This window comes from Diabrotica virgifera, chromosome 4 (assembly GCF_917563875.1).
Source record: "Diabrotica virgifera virgifera chromosome 4, PGI_DIABVI_V3a".
Classification (NCBI taxonomy): Eukaryota; Metazoa; Arthropoda; class Insecta; order Coleoptera; family Chrysomelidae; genus Diabrotica; species Diabrotica virgifera.
Window position 1 is genome coordinate 96970721 of NC_065446.1, and position 27585 is coordinate 96998305.

General features: G+C 34.6%; 1 protein-coding gene across 3 annotated transcripts in view; it reads left to right on the forward strand.

The window, feature by feature from the left end:
* The window catches only part of LOC114332268 (sodium- and chloride-dependent GABA transporter 1-like), a 230178-nt gene that overhangs the window by 141938 nt on the left and 60655 nt on the right, over positions 1–27585 (forward strand). For all 3 annotated transcript variants that reach the window (XM_028282037.2, XM_028282035.2, XM_028282038.2), the window contains 2 exons: positions 3349–3481; positions 10880–11118. In XM_028282037.2, the coding sequence (XP_028137838.1) occupies positions 3349–3481; positions 10880–11118 (372 nt within the window). The remainder of the gene's footprint in view (positions 1–3348; positions 3482–10879; positions 11119–27585) is intronic.

Consider the following 27585-nt stretch of genomic DNA (forward strand, 5'->3'; position numbering starts at 1 on the left):
GCCATCTACCGAAAAACAAAGTAAGTTATCAATAGGGGTAGCACAGAAAACGACAATAAATATCGTTCCCATACTACCAGATTAACAACAGGTGGAATACTTTCTTTGGTTACACCTCCTGAGATTTTCAAAATTAAATCAAACAGGATGCCGAGGAAATTAAGAAGAGAGAATTTTAAATAATTCACAACTCATCTGCTCAGCGTGGTAAAAGTTCCAACAAGAAAGCTTTCTTAATACTCCTTCTTTTTCTTAAAGTTCCCTCTTCTATTGGATATCATAATGGCTATGGTCACTTTGTTGGCTGCTGCCCTGAATAGTTTTAATGAACTACAGTTAAACCATTCTCTAAGATTCCTCAGCCAGGGGATGCGTCTTCTTGCTATGCTTCTTCTTCCTTGCATAATAATTCTCAGCAACTCATATTTTTCTCCTCTGGTGATGTGACCCATATATTTCAGTTTTCTAGTTTTTATACTTTTCATAATTTCTTCATCTTCTTCTTATTCTTCTTCTTTTATATAGGCAGTACTGCCTGTTTTTCTTCAATGGTGCCTTTCGTTCTGCCCCTAAGTTGTCATTCCATCTTTTCCTTGGGCGTCCTATACTTCTCCTGCCTAACGGTGACTTGTCCCTGGCTATTCTTACTATCCTTGATTCAGACATCCTGCTTATGTGCTCATTCCACTCTTCTTTTCTGTTCTTTACCCAGGTATTGATATTGTCTACTCCACATATGCGTCTGATTTCCTCACTTCTTACCCTATCCTGTAGTCCTTTTCCAGCAATCCTTCTTAAGATCTTCATTTCGTTGGTTTCCAGATGTCTTCGTGTTTTGCTTGTATCTGGTCTTGTTTCGGCCGTGTAAGTCATAACTGGCCTAATAACTGACTTATATATTCGGGCCTTTGTTTCCAATCTTAGGTGTTTGTTTTTCCAAATTGTGTCGTTTAGGCATCCGGCCGTTATACTGGCTTTAATTATTTGGTCTTTTACCTCTTTTTCGATATTGTTGTCGGCTGATAGATTAATTCCCAGATATTTGAAAGTCATTACTTGTTGTATAATTTGATTGTCTAACTCCAATTTGCATCTTATTGGTTCTTTGGCAATTACTAAGCTTTTTGTTTTTTGGGCTGATATTTTCATATTCATTTCTTTTGCGTTAATGTTGAACTCGTGCAATAATCTTTGTAGGTCGTCTCGCACTCTGCTACTAACACGGTGTCATCATTTCATTCATAATTTCTAACTCCTTATTTAAACGTCGTAGCACTTCAACATTGGTAATCCTTTGAACCCACTGAATTTTTAATATTCTTCTGTAACACCACATTTCGAACGCTTCTATTCTTCTTACGTGTTGTCTCTTCAATGTCCAAGCTTCCATTCCGTATACCAATATAGAAAATATGTAGCATCTTAGAGCCCTCAATATGAGAGGCAACTGAAGGTCTTTGTTTGTAAGCAGTGTCTTCATTTTTATAAATGCTTGCCTTGCAGTTTCAATTCGGACTTTAATTTCTTTGCTTTGGTCATTTTTGTCATCAACCCAGGTTCCCAGATATTTGTATGTCTTAACTTCTTCTATTTGGGTTTGCTCTATCTTTAACCTTTCGTTTCCATGTTCTGTTTTTGAGACAATCATAAATTTAGTTTTTTTCTTGTTTATTTTTAGTCCTTATCGATTGCAATAATCGTAAATTCTATTTAGCAATTCTTGTAGCGATTCCAGGGTATCTGCCATTATAACGGTGTCATTAGCGAATCTTATGTTAATACTCCTACAAAGAGAGCGGCGCAGGATAGATGGGATTAGAAACGAGGGGAGGAGGCCCATGTTCAGCAGTGGACTTTTGAGGCTGGATGATGATGACTCCTACAAATGAGTAAATGAATTAAAAATTTATAAACATTTCCAATTTCTTTGCAACATTTCTTTGCAACTCGATTGATAACTTACTTTGTTTTTCGGTAGATGGCTCTAGTTCATTCGTGACATTTCTTTCTTTGCAATTCGGAAGGGCCCAAAGTGTGATGCCTGGAGAAATCGGAGAAAAGAGCATATGGGACTACTGATGAGGGGGAAAAGACCTCTGAAGCCGGTATAGACTCTTACTGCACTCTCCGATTTAACCAGAGTATTATGCAGCTGCTGCATTTTTGTGTTGCAAAGAAATTGAAAATGTTTATACATTTTTAATTCATTTACTCTTTTGTAGGAGTATTAAGGAATCTTTCTTGTTGGAACTTTTACGACGCTGAGCAGATGAGTTGTGAATTATTTAAAATTCTCTCATCTTAATTTCCTCGGCATCCTGTTTGATTTATAAATTTTGAAAATCTCAGGACGTGTAACCAAAGAAAGTATTCCACCTGTTGTCAATCTGGTAGTATGGGAACGATATTTATTGTCGTTTTCTGTGCTATTTCGATTGATAGCTTACTTTGTTTTATATGATAAGAGTTTCTCGAGAGATTTTGTGGTGAGAACTCAATAATAAAGGAGTTCCCGGTGAATACTAGAGGGGTCTGATAGCCTCAAAAAAAAAACGAAAATTTTGGAAACGTGGAGATTTATTTTTGAACGTAGTCTTCTCTTAGCTGGATACACTTGATCCAACGATTCTCCACCTTCTATAACCCGTCTGAAAAATAACTTTTCTCGAGGTCTGCAAAGTAGACTTCCGTGGCGGTGATGAACTCTTTATTCGACTTAAATTTCTGCCCGGCGAGTGAATTTTTCAAGGAAACAAAAAGAAGTCATACAGGCCCAAATATGGAGAATGCGTTGGATGAAACAGCAGTTTGTAGCCCAGTTCGACCAATTTGGCCATGGCGATAGCGTATGGGTGAGCCGGACCGTTGTCATGGAGGAAGAGTAAATATTTTTTCTTCCCCAATTATGGCTGTTCTTGCTGAAATTCGGCGTCGAATCGGGCCAATAATGCGGCATAGTAAAGCCCTGTGATTGTTTTGCCCCTTTCCAGGAAATGGATAGATCACACCTTGTGAATATTAGAAAATGTTGGCCATCACCTCTCCAGCAGATTGGTCAGTCTTCGCCCTTCTCGGAGTATGTTCGCGGGGTAACGTCCACTTTATCGACTATTCCTTGGTCTCTGGTGTATACCAGTGGAACCATGTTTCGTCAACGGTTATGAAACAACGTAGAAACTCATTTGGATTACGCTTTGGATTCGTTTATTCGTTACTTTCTTTCCTTGAAAACTTTTTCTTGGCATATATGGTTAAAACTTACTTATTCCCGTTTTTGTTATTTTCTAATCCAGTTAAAACTTGCCAATCAAAAATTATTATATTTTTTAATTTTATATTTAATTTCAGCCGAAGAGTACTGAGTATAACATCCGGTCTGGAAGACATTGGTGGTTTCCAGTGGCATTTATTTATAGCATTAATTGTTGGATGGATTATGGTCTATGGAATTATAAGAAAAGGATTACATCAGAGTGGCAAGGTAAATCAAATAGTTCTTTTAATAACAAAATTATATTCGATCTTCTTCTTCTGGTTCCTATCCGTTTCGGATATTAGAAATCATATTGGCAATCATACACTTGCTCGCTGCGGCTCAAAATAGTTCCATTGAGGTTTCCTTAACCTATTAACGCCTACGGGTACCATATCGAGCCAACAAATTGCGTACGAATAGGAGTCTATTTACCATATTTTTAGGTAAAATTTAGCAGAGAGATTCGGCCTATTTGCAGTTCAAGGTTACCACTTCTTGAATGAACAACTCAAACGGCCTAGCCGGGTAAGATGGTAAAAAGTGCCCCCAGCTCGATTTAAATTCCATATAGGCCAATTTTTAGCACATATAGAGGAACTCACTTTCTGAAATTTTTAGCCCCCTAGGTGGTCACGTGACCCCCCTAGAGCCTAATTAGGCTTTTTATGTTTTTATTTTTTATCTCAGGCGCATCAAGAGCTAGCCAAAAACTTTATTAAAAAAAGTTGTAAGTTCCAAAAAGATCTATAAGAAAAAATTTTTTTAAATTTTTTGGCGGGAAATTCGAATTTTTAGAACAATTTTAAACTTTTAAATGACTCTGAAGAAAAAACTAAGACACTCGTTTTTACGAAAATTAATTATAATGTGTATTTTTGCACAATCTTTCACCCTGAATTTTTTCAGACTTTTAAAATTGGTGAAACGTACCTTTAAAAATAAAAAACCGCATTTTTTCAGTTTTTTTTTCGTATTTTGAAACAATTTTATACATTTTTTTCAAAAAAGGTAACACTGTTACTAGAATAGGTAAAAAACTGAAAAATAATTGGGGTTTGCTTAATAAAAATTTTTTGTAAAGCCATCCATTTTCAAAATACAGGGCGTTGAAGAAAACAAAATTTTACACATTTTTTACGATTTTGCTGAAACTACTGGCAACATTGTAATAAAACTTGGCGGGATTTAAGAGCTGGTTATTGTGCATATTTTGACATACAATTAATGATTTGATATTCATCATTGGCTCGCATAGGGGTAATGGTCTGAACTTTTTAAAGAATAAAGATAGTACGCCACTGACATATTTCAAATTAACAATCTTTTTTTAATTTCTCGTTCAATTTGTGACAAAAAATGTATCTTCTTATTTTTTTATACGACGCGCCATTTTTATTCAAAAAATAAAAGATCTTAACCCTTACAAAGTATTCGAACTTCTAGTAGTTTCTACATCTACATACATAATAAACTCATAGATCCATTATCAAAATTAATTCGAATACTTTGGAAGCGTTAAGATATTTTATTTTTTGCAGCAAAACAGCGCGTCGTATGAAAAAATGAGAAGATAGATTTTTTATTGCAAATTGAACGAGGAATTCAAAAATGATTGTTAATTTGAAATATGTCAGTGGCGTACTATCTTTTTTTCTTTGAAAAGTTCAGACCCTTACCCCTATGCTCGCCAATGATGAATATTAAATCCTTAGTTGTATGTCAAAACATGCACAATAACTACCTCTTAAAACCCGCCAAGTTTTATTACAATGTTGCCAGTAGTTTCGGCAAAATCGTAAAAAATATGTAAAATTTTGTTTTCTTCAACGCCCTGTATCTTGAAAATGGATGGCGCTACAAAAAATTTTTATGAAGCAAATCCCAATTATTTTTCAGTTTTTTACCTATTCTAGTGACGGTGTTAAATTTTTTGAAAAATATGTATAAAATTGTATCAAAAAAAACGAAAAAAAACCGAAAAAATGCAGTTTTTTATTTTTAAAGGTACGTTTCACCAATTTTAAAAATCTGAAAAAATTCAGGGTGAAAGATTGTGCAAAAATACACATTATAATTAATTTTCGTAAAAACGAGTGTCTTAGTTTTTTTTTCAGATTTATTTAAAAGTTTAAAATTGTTCTAAAAATTCGAATTTCCCGCCAAAAAAATAAAAAAAAAAAATTTCATATAGATCTTTTTAAAACTTACAACTTTTTTAAATAAAGTTTTTGGCTAGCTCTTAATGCGACTGAGATAAAAAATAAAAACATAAAAAGCCTAATTAGGCTATAGGGGGGTCACGTGACCACCTAGGGGGCTAAAAATTTCAGAAAGTGAGTTCCTCTATATGTGCTAAAAAGTGGCCTATATGGAATTTAGATTGGGTTGGGGGCACTTTTCACCATCTTACCCGGCTAGGCCCTTTAGTTTTATACCAATTTTCCAGTGTAATAAATTTTTGAATCTACGGTTGGTTTTGTTTGTGACAAAATATGGACATTCGTTTCGTGTAAGTGTTTTATTTATTATTTTTTGCAGTATTATCCCCGTTTTTGTTTTCAAAAGATGTTCTACAAACTTTAGTAAACAACTTGTACAGGTTTTAATAATATTTCATCTTTTGGTTTTTTCGTTAATAGGCCAAAAATATGGGTGTTCCCAAATGGAACCGCTTGGAGGTTTGCTGGATATGTTGTTTTCACTATTCTTTTTTTACTTTTCTTAGTTTTAGAGGAATTTCTTTGAAAAAAGATCTTGATATAGCTTTTGAGGAAAACGAAAGTCATAATTATGTTTCTGCCGTTTACATAGAATCTCCAAATACTAACATTTTGACAGACGAAGATTCGGAAGCTGAAAATGACGCGGGTTTTATTGACAATCGAAATCGGAACCAGCTGTCTTCAGGCGCTGAAATTGGATTTTCGAATGATACTAGAATCGAAGGCACTGCTGAAGACACGATCGTAGAGGAAACCACTTAGATCCACCCCGTACTAGCAGAGCAATTCTATATGCGCCAACTGATGGAGGTCTAAATATGTTCACGCTGCAGCAAAATGCAGATTTTTGCAAAGAAAGGGATTTAGTTTCTAGAGTGTATGGTTTTTTAGAGTCTGATTACTCAAAGTATGCTGGTTCAAACACTTCAGAACTTTTTAGATTACAGCAACTAGACCTGTTAAAAGGTTTTTAAGACAGGAGAAAAAAAACGTTGTTGTTCCGAGGCCAAAAATATTGTTTTCAAAATACAATAATAATATAGGTGGTATTGATTTGATGGATAGCAATGTATCTTGTTACCGAATTGGAATCAGTTCCAAAAAATGGTATTGGCCTATTTTTACATACGTAGTGGACGCGAACATTAAAAATGCATGCAAGTTGTATAGAAAATCTGGTAGTAACATTATAGACCATTAAGGATCTGTTGTTAGGTGGATGTGAGAGGTGGCATTCAGATTTTTGCGGATAAAGTTAGGTGATAACTTCGTTAATAATAACTGATTTATGCTCCTTCTCAAATATGCCCGGAACATTAATAAAAAAAATAAAGTGTTTAAAAATTTCAAAGAATTTCGTTTTTTTTTTCTAATTTTTGCTTATAACTTTAAAACGATTCATTTTGGAACAAAGTCGTATAAGAATAAAACAAAGATAATTAAATTATCTATCAGATGCGATTGGTTAAAAATGTCTTAATTTATCACCCTTGCTGCAAAATAGCAATATATATAAAATAAGGGGGCAAAACAAGCCTGTCCTTATTCAATGATTTTCCATCACTTAGGTTACACTTGGAACCTTCCTAATTCGCTTAGAAAATTTTTGTAACGTGCTAAAACCGTACACCAAATTTCATTAAAATTGATTTACTAGATTTTGAATAATAATTTTGCAATCTAAACTTTTTTTAAAAAATTAAAATTTTTTAAAATCTTGCACAAGTAAAACTAGAACATACAAAGAATTTGTCCATTTTTTTACTTATAAAGAAGTACTCCACCTATCTAGTTCACTTTACAGAATTGAAATCGGATTGTTTAAGCAGCCTCAACAATGTTTTAAATTTATAAACAATTTTTTGGCTTATAAACAAATTAGTCCTGTGGCCAGGAGGGGGTGCTACGGACTCCTTTATTTAGATGGACTTACCCAAGATTTTTATGTATTTTTTGACCCGTAGAACACGAATTTTTGGGTAACAGTTGATCCGGATGTCGATAAGATTGTTATAAACAAAGAACTTGAGGAATTACATAACATCGATTTTTCGCAAAATAAAACATTTTTTGTATTTCTTGGGCAATTCTAAGCAAAAAATGCTTTTACAAGTTTTTTCGTAGGATGCATAGTTTTCGAGATAAACGCAGTGGAACTTTCAAAAATTCGAAAAATTGCAATTTTTGAACGCGAATAATTTTGATTAAAAAATAAAATAGCAATTCTGCTGACAGCATTTGAAATTTTAAGTCAAATTATACCGGTTGTAATTATTTGTATTGCTAAAAATAAATTTTTTTATTATTAAACAAAGCTATTTGTTTATAAGCCAAAAAATTTTTTATAAGTTTAAAACATTGCTGAGGCCCCTTAAATAATCCGATTTTAATTCTGTAAAGTGTATTAGATAGGTAGAGCACCTCTTTATATGTAAAAAAATTAGACAACTTTTAAATGGTCTACTTTTTGTTCAGAAAGATTTAAAACAATTTGAACTTTTTTAAAAACATTTAGATTGCAAATTTATTATGCAAAATCTATTAACTCGATTTTAATTAAATTTGGTACACGGTTTAAGTATGTTACAAAAAAATTTCGTAAGCGAATTAGTAAGGTTCTAAGTGCCACCAAAGTGGCTAAAAACATTGAATAACAACAGGCGTATTTTGCCCCCTTATTTTGTATTAATTGCTATATTGCAGAAAAGTTAATACGTTAAGACATTTTTGACCAGTCGTTTATCATACAAAATTGAATTATCCTTATTTTACTACTCTACGACTTTGTTCCAAAACGAATCGTTTTAAAGTTATAAGCAAAGAAAGCAGAAAAACATCGACGTTTTTCGAAATTTTTAAATATTTTAATTTTTTTATTAATGTTCCGGGCATATTTGAGAAGGAGCATAAGTCAATTATTATTACTGAAGGTTTCACCGAACTTTATCTGCAAAAATCCGAATGCCACCTTTCACATCCAAAAATAGACGTTTTTTCACAGATCCTTACTGGTCTACTAGCCAATTGGAATTTACACGGGATATTATCCAAATGTATCCAATAATATATAAAATCCCACCGAAAGCACCAGGAAGAGTGTCCGCACCTGCAAGAAGTGACTCTCGAATTGGAAATATTCGGTACGAGGGATTAAATCATTTTGTGGTTTCTGTACTAGAAAACAAAAGATGAAGATGCGCACGCATTGAATTTTTAAGCCGAGGGAGAACAATGTGGTCCTTTGTATTGACTGTTTCGCAATTTTCATACCAAGTAACCCTTAACGAACATCTACCAGGTTCGCGCCTAGTGGTCCCATACGGGAACAGTTTTTTCTCAAGAATTATTTCATTTACAATCAATTTTTTTGTTACGTTTTGTACAGAATATTGTTACATTTAAAGATTCATAATAAATTTTGTCGAAAACAAAATTTTTTTTTCGGCGTTAATGGGTTAAACCATGTTCTCAAATTTCGCAACCATGATATTCTCCTTCTACCGGGTCCCCGCTTACCTTTGACCATATTACCGGGTCCCCGCTTACCTTTGTTCATATTACCTTGCAATATGGACTGCAGCAGGGAGTAATGGTGCTGATTTCTCATAACGTGTCCCAGATACTGCAATTTTATGCGTTTGATGGTAAACATAATCTTTGGTTCCTTCTTCGTTCTTCCTAGAACTTCCTTGTTCGTGATCCTTTCTGTCGTTGATATCTTCAGCATTCGTCTATAAAGCCACATCTCAAATGGTTCAAGTTTTTTTAATAGTGGTTTCTGTAAGCTTCAATGCCTCCGCTACGTTCAACAATACAGAGAAAACGTAACATCTCATATGTCTCATTTTTGTATCTAGGGATATGTTGTGGCTTTTGAAAATTGAGCTTATTTTATTAAAGGCCGCTCTTGCCTTTCCTATGCGATTCTTTATTTCCTGTACATTGCTCCACTTCTCATTTATAATAGTTCCCAGGTAGCAAAACTGTTTTATTACGCGCTCTATCTGCTTTCCATTATTGTATAGATGAGCCCCGTTTATATTCTCCTTGCTAATAATCATTTGTTTCGTTTTCTGGGTATTAATGTTTAGTCTATACTGTTGACTGTACTCGTTGATTCCTTCCATTTGCCTCAGAAGTCCCTCTAAACTATCTGCTATCATGTCACCATGGTGTCGTCGGCATATCTAATATTGTTTACTCTTTCTCCATTTAGAAGGATACCTTCGTCTACTCCGTATAGAGCCTCGGTAAAAATTCTCTCTGGGTACATATTAAATATCAACGGCAAAATGATACATCTCTGTATAACTCCACGTAGTATTGTTATGTGATCTGTTTTTTCTCCGTTAATTTTCATATATCCGGTCTGATTCCAGTAGAGTTCTGAAATTATTCTGAGATGTTTATCATCCAAGTCTGCTTCCTTTAAAATGTTAATCATCTTTTGGTGTTGAACTCTGTCAAATGCCTTTCATAGTCGATCAAGCACGCGTATACGTCTCAGTTAACGTCCCTGCATCTTTGAATCAGTACATGTACTCCAAAAAGTGCCTCACTGATACCCACTGGATTAATGAATCCAAACTGTCTGTCCGATATTTGTTCCTCTCACTTCTTATACATTCTTCCATGGATGACTCTAATTTCAACATATGGTTCATAAGGCTGATTGTTCGATATTCTTCGCACTTTTTAGCCCCCTGTTTTTTAGGTATCGCTATGAATTCTGATTCTAGTCATTTATCGGGGATAGTTCCTGTAATGTATATTTTATTGAAGACAGTCGTGATACAGTTTATTCCTTTTTCCTCCAAGAGTTTTAAAAAGTGAGCTTCGATATTATCAGGCCCTACAGCTTTCCTGCTTTTCATCCATTTTATTGCTTCTTCTACCTCGGATTTAAGTGTGTCCGGGCCCGTTATCCTCTCTGAGAATGGATGCCTGTAATCTGTTCTTATAACATTTGCTCTTCTTCTTCGACATCTTCCCATTATGAGTTCACCGTTTTCATCCTCCACACCACTTTATTCTCCCAGTCACCTTCTCTGACGTCTCTATTTATCACATGATTTCCTATGTACGTTTCCGTCTCATAGCAGGTCTTTCTCCCTGTCTTCTTCCCGGCGGATCCTAGTCAAATATTCTGTTCGACCAAATGTGCTCTGGCATTCTTTGTACATGTCCGTACCAGTGCAGGTCTCTATTTTCCAAGTTTTTTTGTAATTGAACATTCTACTTCCATTCTGTTCCTATTTCCTCTGTTATAAATTAAACTAAAATTTGCTGTAGAGTTATTAGTGCGATAACTTTTTCTTCTTGTTTATTTTATTCTTTATTTTGTTTCTCATTTCTGCTTTTCTGTGGATCAGTAAGTATAAACTGATAATTTTATTTACAGATAATGTGGTTCACCGCCTGCTTTCCATATGTCATTCTCCTGATTATGTTGGTAAGAGCTGTAACATTAGAAGGTGCTGGAACAGGTCTACTTTATTACATTACCCCCCAATGGGAGGCACTACTTACTCCAGGGCCTTGGATGGATGGCGCCTCGCAAATACTTTTCGCATACAGTATTGGATGTGGCGCTCTTCCAGCACTTGGATCTTATAACACATTCCATCATAATTCATACAAGTAAGATATAGGTTAACTATTTTTGAGATTTTTTATACTTAGACTATGCTTGTGGTGAATGCCCTTGTATTCTCAATATTTATATACGGGGCAGGGTCTTGGACTCTTCACGCACGCGAGCGCTAAAAAATTGATGCCTTTGGGATGTGGTACCGGAAAAGAATGCTGCGCGTACCTTGGACAGCTCATAGGACAAACGTTTCCATTCTAAACCAACTCGAGATTAAAAAAAAAATATGAAAAAAAAATTTTTAAGAAACGCTTTTCTTTAGTTACCAGTGACTAAAATTAAAAATGGTATAAAAAAATCAACCAAAAAGCAAAAAATAAAAATAAAAAATGAAAAAATCTAACACATCCGTCAAAGAAAAGCATGGCGCGTGTTCATCGAATAAACGGTTTCCGCTCTACGCTTTTCTTTAACGAATGTGTTAGATTTTTTATTTTTTTTTATTTTTTGCTTTTTAGTTGATTTTTTTATAATATTTTTAATTTTAGTCACTCGTAACTAAAGAAAAGCGTTTCTTAATTTTTTTTTTCATATTTTTTTATTTTTTACTTTTTAGTCTTACACTTTTCAAATATTAAAATATATTGTCATGTTTATTAAAATATGTATAAAACATATATGATGTACTAACATGAAAAGTAGTCGGAATCGGCAAAAAATTTGAAACTTTTTTTTTCTCTCTGATTCTGGCCTTGGTTTAGAACTATAACCTTTAGCCACGTAATTGTATCATCATCAACTAGCCTATATTTGTCCACTGCTGAACGTAGGCCTCCCGTAAAAATGTCCACCTATTTCTATCTTGAGCTTCTTGCATCCAATTTGTGGTGATGCGCTTGATATCATCCGTCCATATAGTCGGTGGTCGTCCTCTGCTTCGATATGCGTCCTGCCTTGGTCGCCATTCCAGAATCTTTTTGGTCCATCTGTCATCCGTCAGTCTGGCAACATGTCCTGCCCAAGCCCATTTAGCCATGGCTATTCTTTCAACTGCCTCCGTGACTCCTGTTCTTCTTCTTATTTCTAGGTTCGGTACTTTATCTCTGATGGTAATACCTAACATTGATCTTTCCACAGCGCGTTGTGTAACTCTTATTTTATTTATTGTTCTTTTTGTCAGAGTTAGTGTTTCTACACCATATGTAAGAACCGGCAAAACACACTGGTCAAAAACCTTTCTTTTTAAACAAACTGGAATATTAGACTTGAAAATGTTATTTAATCTACCGAAGGCAGCCCATGTGAGACCTATCCTTCTTTGTATTTCAGTTGTCTGGTTATCTCGGCCTAAGCGAATCTCATGCCCTAGATATTTGTAAGCTATTACTTGGTCGATGCTATGACTCTCAATCAGAATTTTATCGCTGACTACAAGGTTGGTCATAAATTTTGTCTTTGAGGTGTTAATTTTAATACCAATTTGTTTTTGACACTTTATAGAGCGTGTGCAGCATTTTTGTAGCTTTATGAACTCTATCAGATATTAAAACGATGTAATCGGCAAATCTTAGGTGGTTCAGATCCTCCCCGTTTATATTGATTCCCATATTATCCTCTCCTTCCATTTGCTTGAACATATATTCAAGAACAGCTGTAAACAATTTCGGGGAGATAGTATCACCCTGTCTAATTCCACGTTCTATTCTAAATTTCTTGGTATCTTCATGAAGTCGAACACAAGCTGTACCAGTTTCGTAGATACTTTTAATCAAGGCGATATATCGGTAGTCAATGCGGCAGTCCGCCAATGCTCGAAGCATTTTATGATGATCTATAGTATCGAACGCCTTTTCATAATCCACGAATATAAGAAAGATAGGCTTGTTATACTCTGTGCACTTTTCTATTAGCGTTTTTATAACTTGTAGATGATCGTTTGTTCCGTATCTGGAGCGGAACCCAGCCTGTTCACAAGGTTGGTAACTATCTAGTTTGTTCACAAGCCGTTTTGTTATTATCTTCATGAATAGTTTGTATGTATGGGAGAGCAAACTAATAGGTCTGTAGTTCTTCAGATCTGAAATGTCACCTTTTTTATGCATTATGGTTATTATGCCACTGAGAGGGGGTTACGCCTATTGTCAAACAAACATTGAACATCTTTTTCAACACATTTATTAACGTTTCTCCTCCTTCTTTGATGTGTTCAATGACTATCCCATCTTCTCCAGGTGATTTATTGTTTTACATCTCCGAGAGAGCTGATTTTATTTCCTCTGTTGTGATATCTGGGATGTCTTCTGAGCCTATATTTTGAACTTTTGGTATTTGACTTTGATCAGGATCTGGAAGTTCTTCTCGCTTATACAATTCTGAGTAAAAATCTTTAGCAGTTTTTAAAATATCTTCCTTATCTGTTGTTATTTCTCCTTATTTATTTACAAGTTTACAAATATTTTTCGATCCTTCAGTCATTTGTCGGCGCAGTACCTTTAAACTCTTATTTTTATCAATGGCTTGAGTTATGTGTTCAGTGTTGTAATTTCTGACATCTTTTCGAATGGATTTTGTGATATCTTTGTTTAACTGTCTAAGTGCTGCAAAATTATCTGTGTATTTGTTTTTCAATTCTCTTCTTTTGTTTATAAGTTAGATGTTCTACTTCTTTCAGTTCTGAAGTTATGAGATTCTGATAAGCTACACTATCTTCTATCGCTTCCCATTTATTAGAATGCCTCTCTGTTATCATTGCTGTCCTCTTTTGTCTAATGTTGATCAATATTTTTGCTCTAACCAACCGATGGTCACTCCCAACAGTAATTTTATTGATTACTGTAACATCTTGGATAATATTTTTTCTGTGATGATGAAATCGATTTCGTTTTTTGTTATGCCATCTGGACTAGCCCACGTCCACTTACGTTGTTGGTTCTTTTTGAAAAATGAGTTCATCACGTATAGCCGATGATGCAACAAAAAATTTACTAGCATACCTCCTCTATCATTTCGCTCACCATATCCAAATGAGCCCATAGCCAATTCTGCGTTATCTTCTTTATATCCAAGTTTAGCGTTAAAATCGCCCATTAAGATTAGGTGGTGGATTTTATCTTTTTCCATAGCTCTATTTATATCTTCATAAAAGTTTTCTATTTCTTCATCGCTATGACTCGTCGTGGGTGCATATACTCGGATAATTTTAATAGAGCATCTCTTGTTCAATTTTAGTATGAGGTACACAACTCTTGAGCTTACACTATCTATTTTTATAATTTTATCTAGGTGTTTCTTGTGGACGAGAAAACCTACGCCGCCAACTGCCTTATCGTCTTCTCCAATGGAATGTAACAGATACCCTGATTTTAAAACTAATTGGTTTTCTCCTTTTCTTCGAAATCGGAAAGTCCCAGTACATCCCATTTTATGCAGTTAAGTTCTTCCTGTAATTCAATGAGCTTATCTTCAGTTGCAAGCGTTCTTACGTTATAAGTGGCAATATGCAATGTTCGTTGTCCATGGTAGCCGTGTCTATCCCGGTGATTCTTTGCACCCTCTGCCCTTGGCCCGATCTGGTGGCTACCGTCACCAGGGACCGTTGGGCCGCCGGGGACTAAGGGCCTTTTTCTAGTTTGTGTCATGTCATTTACGGGGGAAAATTAGCCATTTCACTACCACGCTGGCCAGTGCGGGTTGGTAGCGGGAAATTAGGAGTGTTTGAATGGGGAGAGGCGCAGGTTACGCAGTTTGTATGTAGGGTGTGCGACAATATGCCATACACACCCCCCACGCAAAGTGGACCCCCCCCACTCCAACACGGTCAATAGGACTCATCCGTCACTCGGGGTGTGGATGAGATAGGTTTGAGGATAGAGATAATGGGTAAGGTTGAGATGGAATGTTAGGGAGGGACAGCGGTCAGCTGCTCCTGTAATCGCCTCTTACGACTAGTAGGAGATCCTGTGGGTGTATTCTACTAAGCGGCTCGCATCCCACACGGGGTAATTGTATACTTATCACTAACTCAGGTGTAATGTGTACTGTGTGTGTTGAGTAAGTGTCTTGTTACTTTGCAAAGTCGACGTCATTGTCTTTGCAAAGAGACGCTAATTGTATCCGAACGTCTGCGGTAATTTGAAACTTTATTGTTTATTAATGAAGCATAACGTGAACAATTAAAGTAAAAAGTGAAATTATGTATTGTTCATATCATTAGCCATACAATCCGTAAAAGTTTCAAGTTTTTACATTGTAAAAAACAACAGAATTTAAGCGTTTTCCATTAAAATCGTTTTGTTTATTTAAACAATTATTAATAAGCATGAAAATTTTTTTTATTGACTATTCGTGTATTGTTCCCGCGAATGCATATGTCTGCAAATTTTCATTCATTTGCATTGAAGAAAAGGAAGTCAAATTAACGTTTAAAAATTTGACGCAAACTATTGAACTAAATACAAGCGTTTAATAAACCCGTGTTGAGCTGCCCCCCCCCCCATTTGCAAAAATTAAAAAACAAATAGCCCTGATTTATGAGCTATTTATGAGCTTTCATATTCAGCAAACTAAAAATTTTGAGCTCGTTTCACTGAGCAGGAATTTAATACTTTATTGGGGGGGGGCTGAGTCAGCCCCCCCAACTACTTAAAAATAGGAATATTGAATCGGTTTTTGCGGCAGAATTACGAGCTATTTATGAGCTCTTGAAATTTTATAGTTTCGGTTTTTGAGCTCATCCCCTTCACCCCCAAACAACCCTTTAATTGATTTAACTTAAGAGAAAAATGCTGAGAAAACTTAAAATATATCGTATTGCGGATATAATTCCTATAGCTTATATACTCTAAGAATAAACTATTAAATCACATGCATTTCGATTATCGAGCTACAACCCCTTCGCAAGAAAACCACTTTATCTTCCCGGCTTAAGAGAAAGTTGTACTTAAATGTATTAAATTAATTATTTGGCGACTACATATCATTTAATAATTTATAAGCTTCCAAATTACGCGCATTTAGATCAGTAAACTGCAATTTATTTTGTATAGTGTAGTCATTGAAGGTAAAAATCAACGATTACCTTCAATTTCGGTGAACCTTCATCGATTTTCACGAAAATTGGTCAGTGGTTAGAGGATACCTCAAGAAACAAAGGTGACATGGTACCACCTTGCGCCTTTACACTGAGGGTGGATACCGCCCCTTCTCGGGGGTGAAAATTATTTTATAAAACATAAATGCACAAATCTATAAAAGAACAAACTATAAGCAAAATTTATTATATAAAGTTATTAAAATAAGTCTATACTTTTTAAGTTATTAAAGATCAGAAATTTTAATTATTCGTGAAAAAATGCATGTTTTGAAGCGGTTTTTCGTAAATCACTGAAAAACTGTAAGTTTTTACAAAAAAGTTAATAGTAGTTTAATTCGTATAGCTTATATTCTAAGAATAAACTCTTAAATCACGCGCCTTTTGATTATTGAGCTACAACCCCTTCGCAAGAAAATCATCCCATATTCCCGGCTTAAGAGAGAGTTGTACTTAAAATAATTTTAATTAATTATTTGGCGACTAGATATCGTTTAATAATTTATGAGCTCGCAAAATATACGCATCTCAATTATTGAATTGCCAGTTTCTTTCTATATAGTGCAGTCACTGAAGGTAAAAATCAACTATGACCTTCAATTTCGGTAAATCTCCATTCATTTTCACGAAAATTGGTTAGCGGATTTTGATGCTATCATTTTTTCTGGAGCTCATTTTTGATAGGTATTTCTAAATACTTCGACAAGTATTTAGTACCAAAGTGTTATAAAATGCATCTCTTTCCCGTTATTTAAGCTTGAATCCTTAGATTTGAACAGTCGCAAAAAAATATACATTTAATTACCAATAACTTACTTTGAATTAACATTAAAGGGTTTTTTTCAAGTAAGCAATTTATTATATTTTTTATTAGCTTCAATTTTAGTGATGAAAACTTTTTCGTAAAAATTACAGTTTTTGAGTTATTTATGAAAAATCGCTTTAAAGCCTGCATTTCCTTTCACAAAAATTAAAATATTTGATCTTTAATAACTCAAAAAGTATTGATTTATTAATAACATTATATAACAAATATTGCTTAAAATTTGTCCCTCTCTCGATTTGTGGGGTTATTTTTAATACAGTAGTTTTCACCCCCGAGAAGGGGCGAAGTTGTTATTGTCAATTCGTGAAAATGAATGGAGATTTACCGAAATCGAAGGTCATAGTTGATTTTTACCTTCAGTGACTGCACCATAGAATGAAAATGGCAATTCAATAATTGAAATGCGTATATTTTGCAAGCTCATAAATTACATATTAAACGATATGTAGTCGCCAGATAATTAATTTAAATTATTTTAAGTACAACTTTCTCTTAAGCCGGGAATATGGGATAGTTTTCTTGCGAAGGGGTTGTAGCTCTATAATCGAAAGGCGCGTGATTTAAGAGTTTATTCTTAGAATATAAGCTATACGAATTAAACTACTATTAACTTTTTTGTAAAAACTTACAGTTTTTCAGTGATTTACGAAAAACCGCTTCAAAACATGCATTTTTTTTCACGAATAATTAAAATCTTTGATCTTTAATAACTTAAAGAGTATTGATTTATTTTAGTAACTTTATATAATAAATTTTGCTTTTAATTTGTTCTTTTATTGATTTGTGCAGTTATTTTTTATAAAATAATTTTCACCCCCGGGAAGGGGCGGTATCCACCCTCAGGGTAAAGGCGAAAGGTGATACCATGTCATCTTTGTTTCTTGACGTATCCTCTAACCACTGTTAATAGCAGATAGGAACTTCTAGAATACAGTTTCTATGATACATTCGCTTAAAACTCTGTCTGAGAGAGCAGGATGAAAAATAAACTTTGAGAAAACTAAACTTATAACAAATCTAGTAATGAGTGGAGACATAACTATTGACAATAATACCATACAACAAACAGACACTTACAAATATCTGGGACACGAGATCAAAATAAGCAGAGACAATCAAATACATAAAATAGGTACAGAGGCGAATGGGCCTGAAGTTATATCCTAAAAAGTTCAATTCCCATGTGTCTCAAGCAAAAGGTTTATAACCAATGTCTTTTGCCTAAAAAAACTTATGGAGCAGAGACCTTAACACTGACGCAAAAATCCGCGAATAACCTCATACACAACAAGCCATGGCACGTACAATGCTGAATGTGTGCCTTCGAGATCACATAACAAACCAACAAATCAAACGATCAGGCGTTCAAGACGCCATCGAAAGAGCTACGACGCTTAAGTGGAACTGGGCAGGACACTAAGCTAGAACACAAGATGGACGTTGGACAAAACGAATCATGGAGTATGGGCCCAGAAACTACAAAAGAAGCAGAGGACGACTACCGACTAGATGGGCCGACGATATAAAAATAGTAACGGGATACTGGCTACAAGCGGCCCAGTTTAGACAACACTGGAAAGAACTGAAGGAGGCCTTTGTACAGCAGTGGACGTGATTGTCTGATTGATGATGACAGTTTGTTAAATATACGTTGATACTTGGCGATTTTGTCCACTTGCAGAGAAAAATAAGTGGAAACGCATTCGTTGAATTGTGTTGCTGTTTACTGCGCATCGTAGGTGGAGCCTAATATCAATGCTGCCAAGTGTCACAATATATTTGAAAAACTGAGATAGGAATCACGTGGTGATCAGACAGAAATTGCTCGGCTTTTAGAAAAAGTGTATTCGTTCCTTTTAGGCCTGGATCCCGCGTACCAAAAAAAAATGTTTATTAATAGCAAGCTGATAATTTGTTAATAGCTTAACGGTGTCTAATCAAACAAACTTTGACGTACGGGAACACTGGAACAGGGGAAGTTTTAATTGTGAAATAGGTTACAGTTGGCCGTGTTTGTAACCAACATGTGGAGATAGTCGTTTTTGTCACCAAAGATATTGCTGATGGTGTCGCTGATATCTTAAGTCAGCAGTAAAATATCAGTAGCAATGCATCAGGGCTTGCCCTATACTGAAGACTTATTTGGTGAAAATAAAAAAAGTTGAAATATGTGTTAAAAATATTATATAATTTATTGGGCTAATATAATATTTGTCAATAAAAATCCTTTCAGAAAACTATCGTCAGATTATAGCAGTGTAACTGTCTTGAATATTACACACTCTGATCTGGGAGTTTTGGCACTTGGCAGAGGCATATTTCTTTGCATGTCATACGACGTTATAGCAACATTAGGTTCATCTTTTTTCAAAAGGTTAAAAAACCCTTTAGCACGAGTAGTTTGAGCAGTGTACTCTGCTTTAAGCGTTTGCAATATTGCCCCATTTTTTTCAACTTTAATTTTTTCTTTGTAATAAAATCAGGTTGAACACACATCTGTCGAAGGCCTTTTAAAGCTAATGTTGAACCTGGTTACGAATATGTGTCGAAAAAACGACTCTAACTTTAAATTCATCAACAACTGATTCTTCGTACATCTTCCACATTTTAGAAATAGACAGGGTGGAATCAAGGTAAATACGAGTACTCCTCGTTCTACTGTAATGTGATTCTGTGCCTTTAAACTGCTTTACAAAATGTATTACAGAATCAATTTTTTTTGATATGTGTTAGCCTTCCTATAGCCAACTCGAGTTTCAACGGGGATGAGACATCCGTCTTTTTTAAATCTTGTGAAAACACCTTCAACTTTGGTAGTTTCTTTCTTCCTTTCAACAAAGGAGATTTTTTAACATTAGTTCCTTCCATGTTCTTTCTGCAGGTTTATTACAGTAATATCTTTTTAGTATATCAGTAAAACTTTAAAATACTAAACAATAAAACAACGCCAGTCACAACACACCAGAATATCTAAGTTCACTGCTGTCTTCTGTTTCACCTAAGGCGGCGAGGTCATGTGACAGAATGAAGCCATCTGATTGGTGCTTTGTGGAGATGGCTATTTTTGTCATCAACATATTTGAGAGCTGGCAGATTTTGTAACCAAGGGTACTATTCAAATGCAGTTTTAACATTGTTCTGGCCATTTTTGACACCAAAACTATTTAGATTTGGATTCCCCATACTATTTTACAAAATAATCCGTCAATATCTGAATTTTCAAAAGAATGGAGTTGGCCATCTTTGAAACCAGGCTACAGAATTGTATTCCAATTGATTTGTCACCCTTTCATTAAACTCTCATTCAAAAATCAGACTGTTATTAGCCACCAACATAATTCCTGTCATTTGACATGTTCTATGTGTCGGACTTATTAAAAAGTCCAACATATCTGCCGCACAAATACTTTTTCATATATTATATAAAGTTTGCCATTGAATAGACTTAAAAACAGACCTGCTAGTTTTCACAATCATAAACTTGTCAGGATGACACGTTTCACAATTAAAACTTTCCCTGTTCCAGTGTTCCCATACATCAAAGTTTGTCCGACTAGACACCGTTAAGCTATTAATAAATTTTCAGCTTGCTATTAATCATTTTTTTTGGTACGCGGGATCCAGACCTATTCCTATAATCCCAAAAACGATTTGCTTTACATTATTTTTGTCTGTGTTTGATGAAAATTTAACTCCAATATTTATATCAGTTTTTATAAAAGATAATTACAATTGAACACAAATTAATTAATAAATCGTCGGCAGCGCCAAAAAACAAACTGTTTTACGCCCGAACATACAAATTATGAATTATTTTGCCGCGTCAAATTTAATATTAATTTATTACTTTATGCAAATACAGATATCTATTGTATTTATGAAATAATAAATACAGCGGAAACTATGTGTTTTACTTTATCGTACTACATACATAGTATAGTATAATATTACTTTATCGTACTACATACATAGTATAGTATAATAGATAAAGTTATAGGATCGTGCAAACATTTTTTTTCAGATTTCACTTTTTTTCGACGTTTTGAGTCCCCCTGAGTCTAAAAAGCAAATAAAAAAAACATGTCGGAAGTATGTACGTACGTATGTCGCCACCGCCCAGCAAAAACTACCAGACCGATTTCGATGAAATTCGGTATGAGTAAGTTTAAGAGAATTTTGTCGAGAAACTGAGCTTTTAGAAAAATCCTCTCAAAGGGGGGCCGAAATAGGGGAGTTATTTAGGGCCCATTTTTGCAAATTTTGACCGAAACGAATGAAATTTAACTCAAAGTTACATCGATAGGTAAATGGAAGTACGGAATTTGACATTTCCAAATTCAAAATGGCGGCCAACATGGCCGACCGCCCACCCGACACATTTCCCTACCTATCTAAAAACTTACTTAAGATAAGTTTAATTTGAAAAAGTCATTATGTAGCATAAAGATGGAGATATAAGAAGAGTATTATCGTTTTTCAGAAATAGTTATGATTTGCCTAAATGTAAGGGGTCAAAATTTAACATAACTTTGAACTAGATTTCCTCAATGAATTCCGGTGTCTCTTTGGTTACTGTACTTGGAACGGTGTTTAGATACTTTTCGATTTCCGCTATTTTCCTATCCCATCGTCGATGTTGTCCATTCGTCGCAATACGGAGAAATTTTGCCACTTCCTGTATAAAACGTTCAGAAGGATTGCTTTGAGGGTGTCTGATGCTAACAAAATTTTCTCAATTCCTCTTTCTCGCAGCTGTCCTTTGAAACGATCGTTTCGGAAATACGTTGCATTGTCCAAGATAATTTTTCTTGGTGTTCCCACTGTAGCGATAAAATTGTCGATCTTTCTCAATATTTCTTCTCCTTTTGACAAAAAAAACATCCACCATCACCAAAACATGTTTATTCCTTTGGGTCGTCATGATCAGGTCACTTAACATATCGATTGCCACAATTTCCAATTTTCCATGGGATACAATATTTTTTGTGATGTTTTCATTCTTGAAGTTTCTACTTTTGTATCTTTGACACGTCTCACATTTTTGCGTAACCTCCTTAGCAATGCGGTAGTCCTGTCGGCATATATAGTTTTCTCGAAAAACCAGCCAAACTTTCCTTCTGCCGATATGTCCGTTGTCCTCATGTAATCTTTTTATGATTTTCTCGGCCAATGTTTGCGTCACCAAATAAAGTTCCTTCCCGTCTATTCTCTTGAAAAATAGGTCGTTTTCCCTCTCTGCTCTTCGTTTTTCTCTCTCGTCCAGTTCTTCTTGATTCATTCGTATTTCATTTAAAGAAAACACACCTTCTTCTTGGGTTAAAATGTTTAACCCCACGTGTAACGTGATTGCTTCTTTTTTCCCGGTGTCTTCATCTCGTGTTAGAGCGTCGGCTATGATGTTATCTTTCCCCTTGATATATCGGAACTCAAAATCGTATTCCTGTATTAACAAGATGCCTCTGTGTATTCGGTTATTCACCAATCGGTTCTTCATGATGTGGACCAACGCTGCATGATCCGTCTCAATTGTGAATTTCGCCCCTAGCAGATAAAATCTTAATTTGTTCACACTGAGAAGTATGCTGGAAAACTCTAGTTCTGTCACACTATATTTTCGCTCATGTGTTTTTGTCACTCGAGAGATAAAACATATTGGCACCTATTGTTCGTCTTGTACTTGAGATAGTACTCCTGCAAACTTTTGGATGGACGCATCTGTTCTAAGTATGAATGGTAGATTATACACGGGATGATATATTTTTGTTCCTTTTGAAAATTCATCTTTGAGAATTTGAAAAGCCTTCTCCTGTTCCTCTTTCCAATTCCATTTTATCCCTTTCTTTAGTAATTTTATTAAAGGTATTTCCTTTTGACTTAAATCGGGAATTAATTTTTTAAAATAATTGATCGTACCGAGAAAACCCTTCAGTGTTTAAGATTTGTTGGTCTTGGGTATCCGTCAATGAGCTTGATTCTGTCTTCGGCTAAACTAACTCCTTTTGTGTCCCACTTAAAACCCAAATATATCACTTCCTTTTGGAAAAACTGACATTTTTCGATGTTCAATTTCAATCCGGCTGTATCCAATTCCTCCATAATTATTTTTATATGTTTCAAATGGCTCTGTTTATCTTGTGAAAAAACCAATAAATCATCTATGTAGTGGACTATGAAATCTTCATAGCGGTTTAGGATGGTGTGTAGTGCTCTGAACAATGCTGCACACGCGCTTTGCAATCCAAAAGGCACTACCTTAAAACGGTATACAATACCATCGATGGAAAATGCTGTGTAATTTCTACATTTTTCAGCTAAAGGTATTAACCAAAAACTATGCTTTAAGTCAATTTTAGAAAATATGTGTGAACCCGTAATTCTTCCAAAAATGGCCTCGATGTTTAAAGGTGATTCATATTGTGATACAGTGTGTTGGTTGATGTTTCTGGCATCCAAGCATAGCCTCAATTCTCCACTGCTTTTCTTTACTATTACGATTGGATTGATTTAAGGTGAGTTACATCACTCGATAATTTGATCTTCCAACATCTTATTAATCTCTTCTTTCAACTGTTGCCGATAATTATACGGAATCGGATATGTCTTCGATCGAAAGTTTTCCAAGTTTTTCACCTCGATTGAATTTTCGTACTTTTTTGCCACTCTATTTTCTTTATTTATTAAATTTTCATAGTCTCTTAAAATCAACCGCATCTCTTTTTCCTTTCCTTCCCCGCAGATAATTTCTCTTTCTTTTTCCTTAATTTCTTTACACATGTTTATCATAGATTCTGTATTCTCGTTATCACATCCCTCTTCTTCAAATACCACTGTTTCAAATGTATTCTTTTCGTCTATTAATCTCACTTCTTCTTTTTCTGAGCTCATCTCTTCTTTTGAGGAATCCCAGTTTTCATTTTCTTTTGTTAGTCCCATTTTCTCTTCTTCTGGGCTCATCTCTTCTTTTGAGGAATCCCAGGTTTCATTTTCTTTTATCTTCTTCTGCCGCCTTTTTTTTGCCTTGTCCTTGTTTCGTTGCCAAATTCATCTCCACTGTTTGTTCTTTATATGATTCGTACATTTTCTGTTTCTCATGTTCCTTGTCGTTTTTTAAACTTTCCTGTTCTTCTTCATCTTCCTCTGTGATTTTCATCTTCTTATTTTTGAAATCAATTACTACAGGTTTCTCTGTCAATTCGTCTACTCCGACGATCATGTCATGCGACATATTTGGCATTATTACACATTGTAGTGCATAAAATCTCTTGCCTAATCGTACCTTTATTCGTATGCCTTCATTTATTGTTGCCAACGTCCGTTTATTTGCGCCCACTAAGTTCACCCTAGGTATTTTGTAAATTAAATTTGTTAAATTGACTTCTTCTATTATTTTCTGTTGACCAGTGTTATTTCCGAGCCAGTATCTATCTTAATTTTAATTGGTTTCTCGTTGATAAAGCCATCCACAAATTTTAAATTTATTCCATTTCTTTTTTCATTGTTTCCTGCCAGTTTTATAAATTCCTTCGGGTGACAAAAAGTTCCTGTTTGGTTCTTTGTTTCTAGTGAGCGCCTTCGTGAAAAGACGCCGTTTGCTCCTCGTATTTTTGTATTTCGTTTTCGAAATAAATTTCCTCGTTTGTATTTTCGTAGTAGTGTCTCTCTTCGTCATATTCTTCTGCCTGGGTATTATTTACCTCTCTTCTATTTTCTCTTGGTCTGTTGGATCTGTTTTGGTTTTCTCGATATCCCTGTTCATTTTGTCTACCATTATTTCTGTTTTCTTGATTTGTGCGTGTGGTGTTTCTATTCTGGTTATCTCGATTTCTGTCCTCATTCCATTGCCTATTTCTTTGTTCATAATTTCCTCTTCCGTTGTCTCTATTTTCGTTTTCCCTCCTGGGATTAAAATCTCGTCTTGTATATTCCCCTCCTACTATTTTGTCTTCTATCTCTGTAATCCTGTGTTTCTCGGGGTCTGTAATCTTCTTGCGATCTTCTTGATTTTCTTTCTCTTTGACGTGATTCTCTTATTTGTAGAAATTGGCACAAACTATCTATGTCTGTGTAATTTTGCAATGTGATATGGTCTTCTAGCGTTTCTTCGAAATGTCTTGCAATCAGTTCGACTAATTGCTCTGACGAATAGTTGTATTGTAAATGTTTTGCATTATTGTATATTTGTAATGCATATGTTTTCCTGAGATACCCATCCGATCATTATATTTCCCATTTTGTAATTCTTTGTTGATTTCCATTTGTGGGACTTTTCCCCAGAAATAGTTTAGAAATTTTTGTTCAAACTGTTGCCAACTGTCAAATTCTTCCTCCTTACTGTCAAACCATAGACCTGCCTCATACTTAAGATGGTTTCTGATCGTTTCTTTGGCTGTTTCAAAATTTCTAATGTGTTGTACTTTCTTTTTCAGGCTATTTATGAAAGGCACTGGGTGTAATCTTCTTACATCTCCGCCAAACCGTATTTTCACGTCATCTGTACTATGTATAACCATTTCTCTTCTTTCTCCAAAATTTTGTTAAGTCTTGTTTTCGGTGACTTATTTTTCTATCTCTGTGATTCTTTTTTCCACTTCTTCTCTGTCTACTTGAATAGCATTTTCCAACTTATTTTCCGAATTTTCTAGTTCCCTTTTCTGGCAATTGTTTATCTCCTTCATTTTTATTTTGATTTCTTTAATCTCCATCTCCTTTTGCTCGCTCTTTTCTACAATCTCTTCGATTTTTTTCACCATTTCCTTCTTGATACTCTCTATGTTTCTGTTATTTTCCTCTATTTCCTGTTGATTGTCATCCATTTTTTGTTGTGTTTCTTCCATGACTTTTTTGTTTCTTCCTGATTTTCTTGCATTTTATCCATTTTCTTTGATGTTTCTTCCTGATTTTTATCCATTTTATCCATTTTCTTTGATGTTTCCTCTTGATTATTATCTATTTTATCCATTTTCTTTGATGTTTCTTCCTGATTTTTATCCATTTTATCCATTTTTTGTGACCGGAGTTGCATCAGTTGTAATAATTTTTCTATATCTGACAATTCCTTTTTTCCTGTTTCCATGATTGTTGTGTCTAAACTGTCTTCTTGATCTGAATGTTCTTCTTGTTCCAAATGTTCTTCTTGTTTTTTGTTTTCTTTGCTTTTGCTTCTGGTGATCGACATGTAGTTAAAATTTATCCCCGCCTGATACGAAATTCGAAAATACCCTATCTGTTGCAGACACGAAAATTTTCTCTTACCCAATGTAATATGAATATTTCAAAAATTTATCAAATGCAAATATCAAATAAATAAAATCAATCATTAAAATTGTACCTAAAGGAAATTTATATGTCGTAATTCAAATATATCAATTTTGACCACTCAATATAGACTTTCAATCACCTGCTTTTCCTCTGTCTTCCCTTTCAAAGTTGCAACCAGAAATACTCTCTTAATGCACCATCAGTTGGGACGCCATTTGTTATGCTCTACCTTTTCTATTTATTTAGATTAATTGGCAAAATCTTAATTTGATTGATTATCCAATTATTTTATTTATTGCCTATGTAAAGACATAACTAAATTCCAATTAAATTTTCCAATAAATTTTATTATCAGGGATAATTTTGTATTTGATACAATACCTGTAATCTGTAGCTTCTAGTATTTCTAGTTGCTTACTTCTTCCAGGGTATAAACAGGGAAATTGACACCACTCAAATTCATATAAATGTAATCTATTGTTTTTATCAAATGCCGTGTACATATGATTCAAAAATATTAAAATTTAAATTTGTTGCAACAATCTCTAACTTAATAAATTAAAACTCTAACTCTGATATCTCCTTGTTTTGACAAAATTATTTATTTAATTAATTTCTTATTTACTCATACTAAATTGAATGAATTTTACTTTTCTTCTTTTTAATTGATTTCTCAAATTTGAAATGACTACCTGCGTTACAAAAAAATAGTTCAATAAACAACTAACCAATTATGGTCTTGATATAAATAACTTCTCTCCATTCAGACAAATGATTTGACTAACCTTTTATTCTTCACTCCCTCGTTTTCTGGATTGCGCTGTCCTTGATTTTCTCAACACGTAGGTACTCTCTGGTTGTTGCGAAAAAATCCCCCTCGTCAAAACTGCTTCCAAGAAAAGCACACAGGACTTGCTCGAATATCTTGTGCACAAACGGATAATAATCAGCTACTCGTTCTAGACAAAACAAAGGAATCTCCCTCGGACCTGAAAATTAACTCTTCAACCGGTCGACGATTTGGTTTCAACTTGACTCTGCTCACAAAGGCTGATCACACCAACTCTACACTGATTCTACACTTTTGAAAAACTCGGCTGCTTTCTCTCGATGTTCATTACACACTGACTTTCTTTTTCTCTCAAATCCATACTCTCACATCCATTATCCCTTCTCCCGATATTTTTCGTCCACTAAACAACAACCTCTCTCAAACCATTTATTTCTTACGAAACCCAATATTCTTCCACATAACTTTATCCAATTTGTCAAATTTCAAGGAAAATCATAATTAGTTATTTTCTACTCTCTACTTTTACAACTAAAAATAATACAGTTTGTATA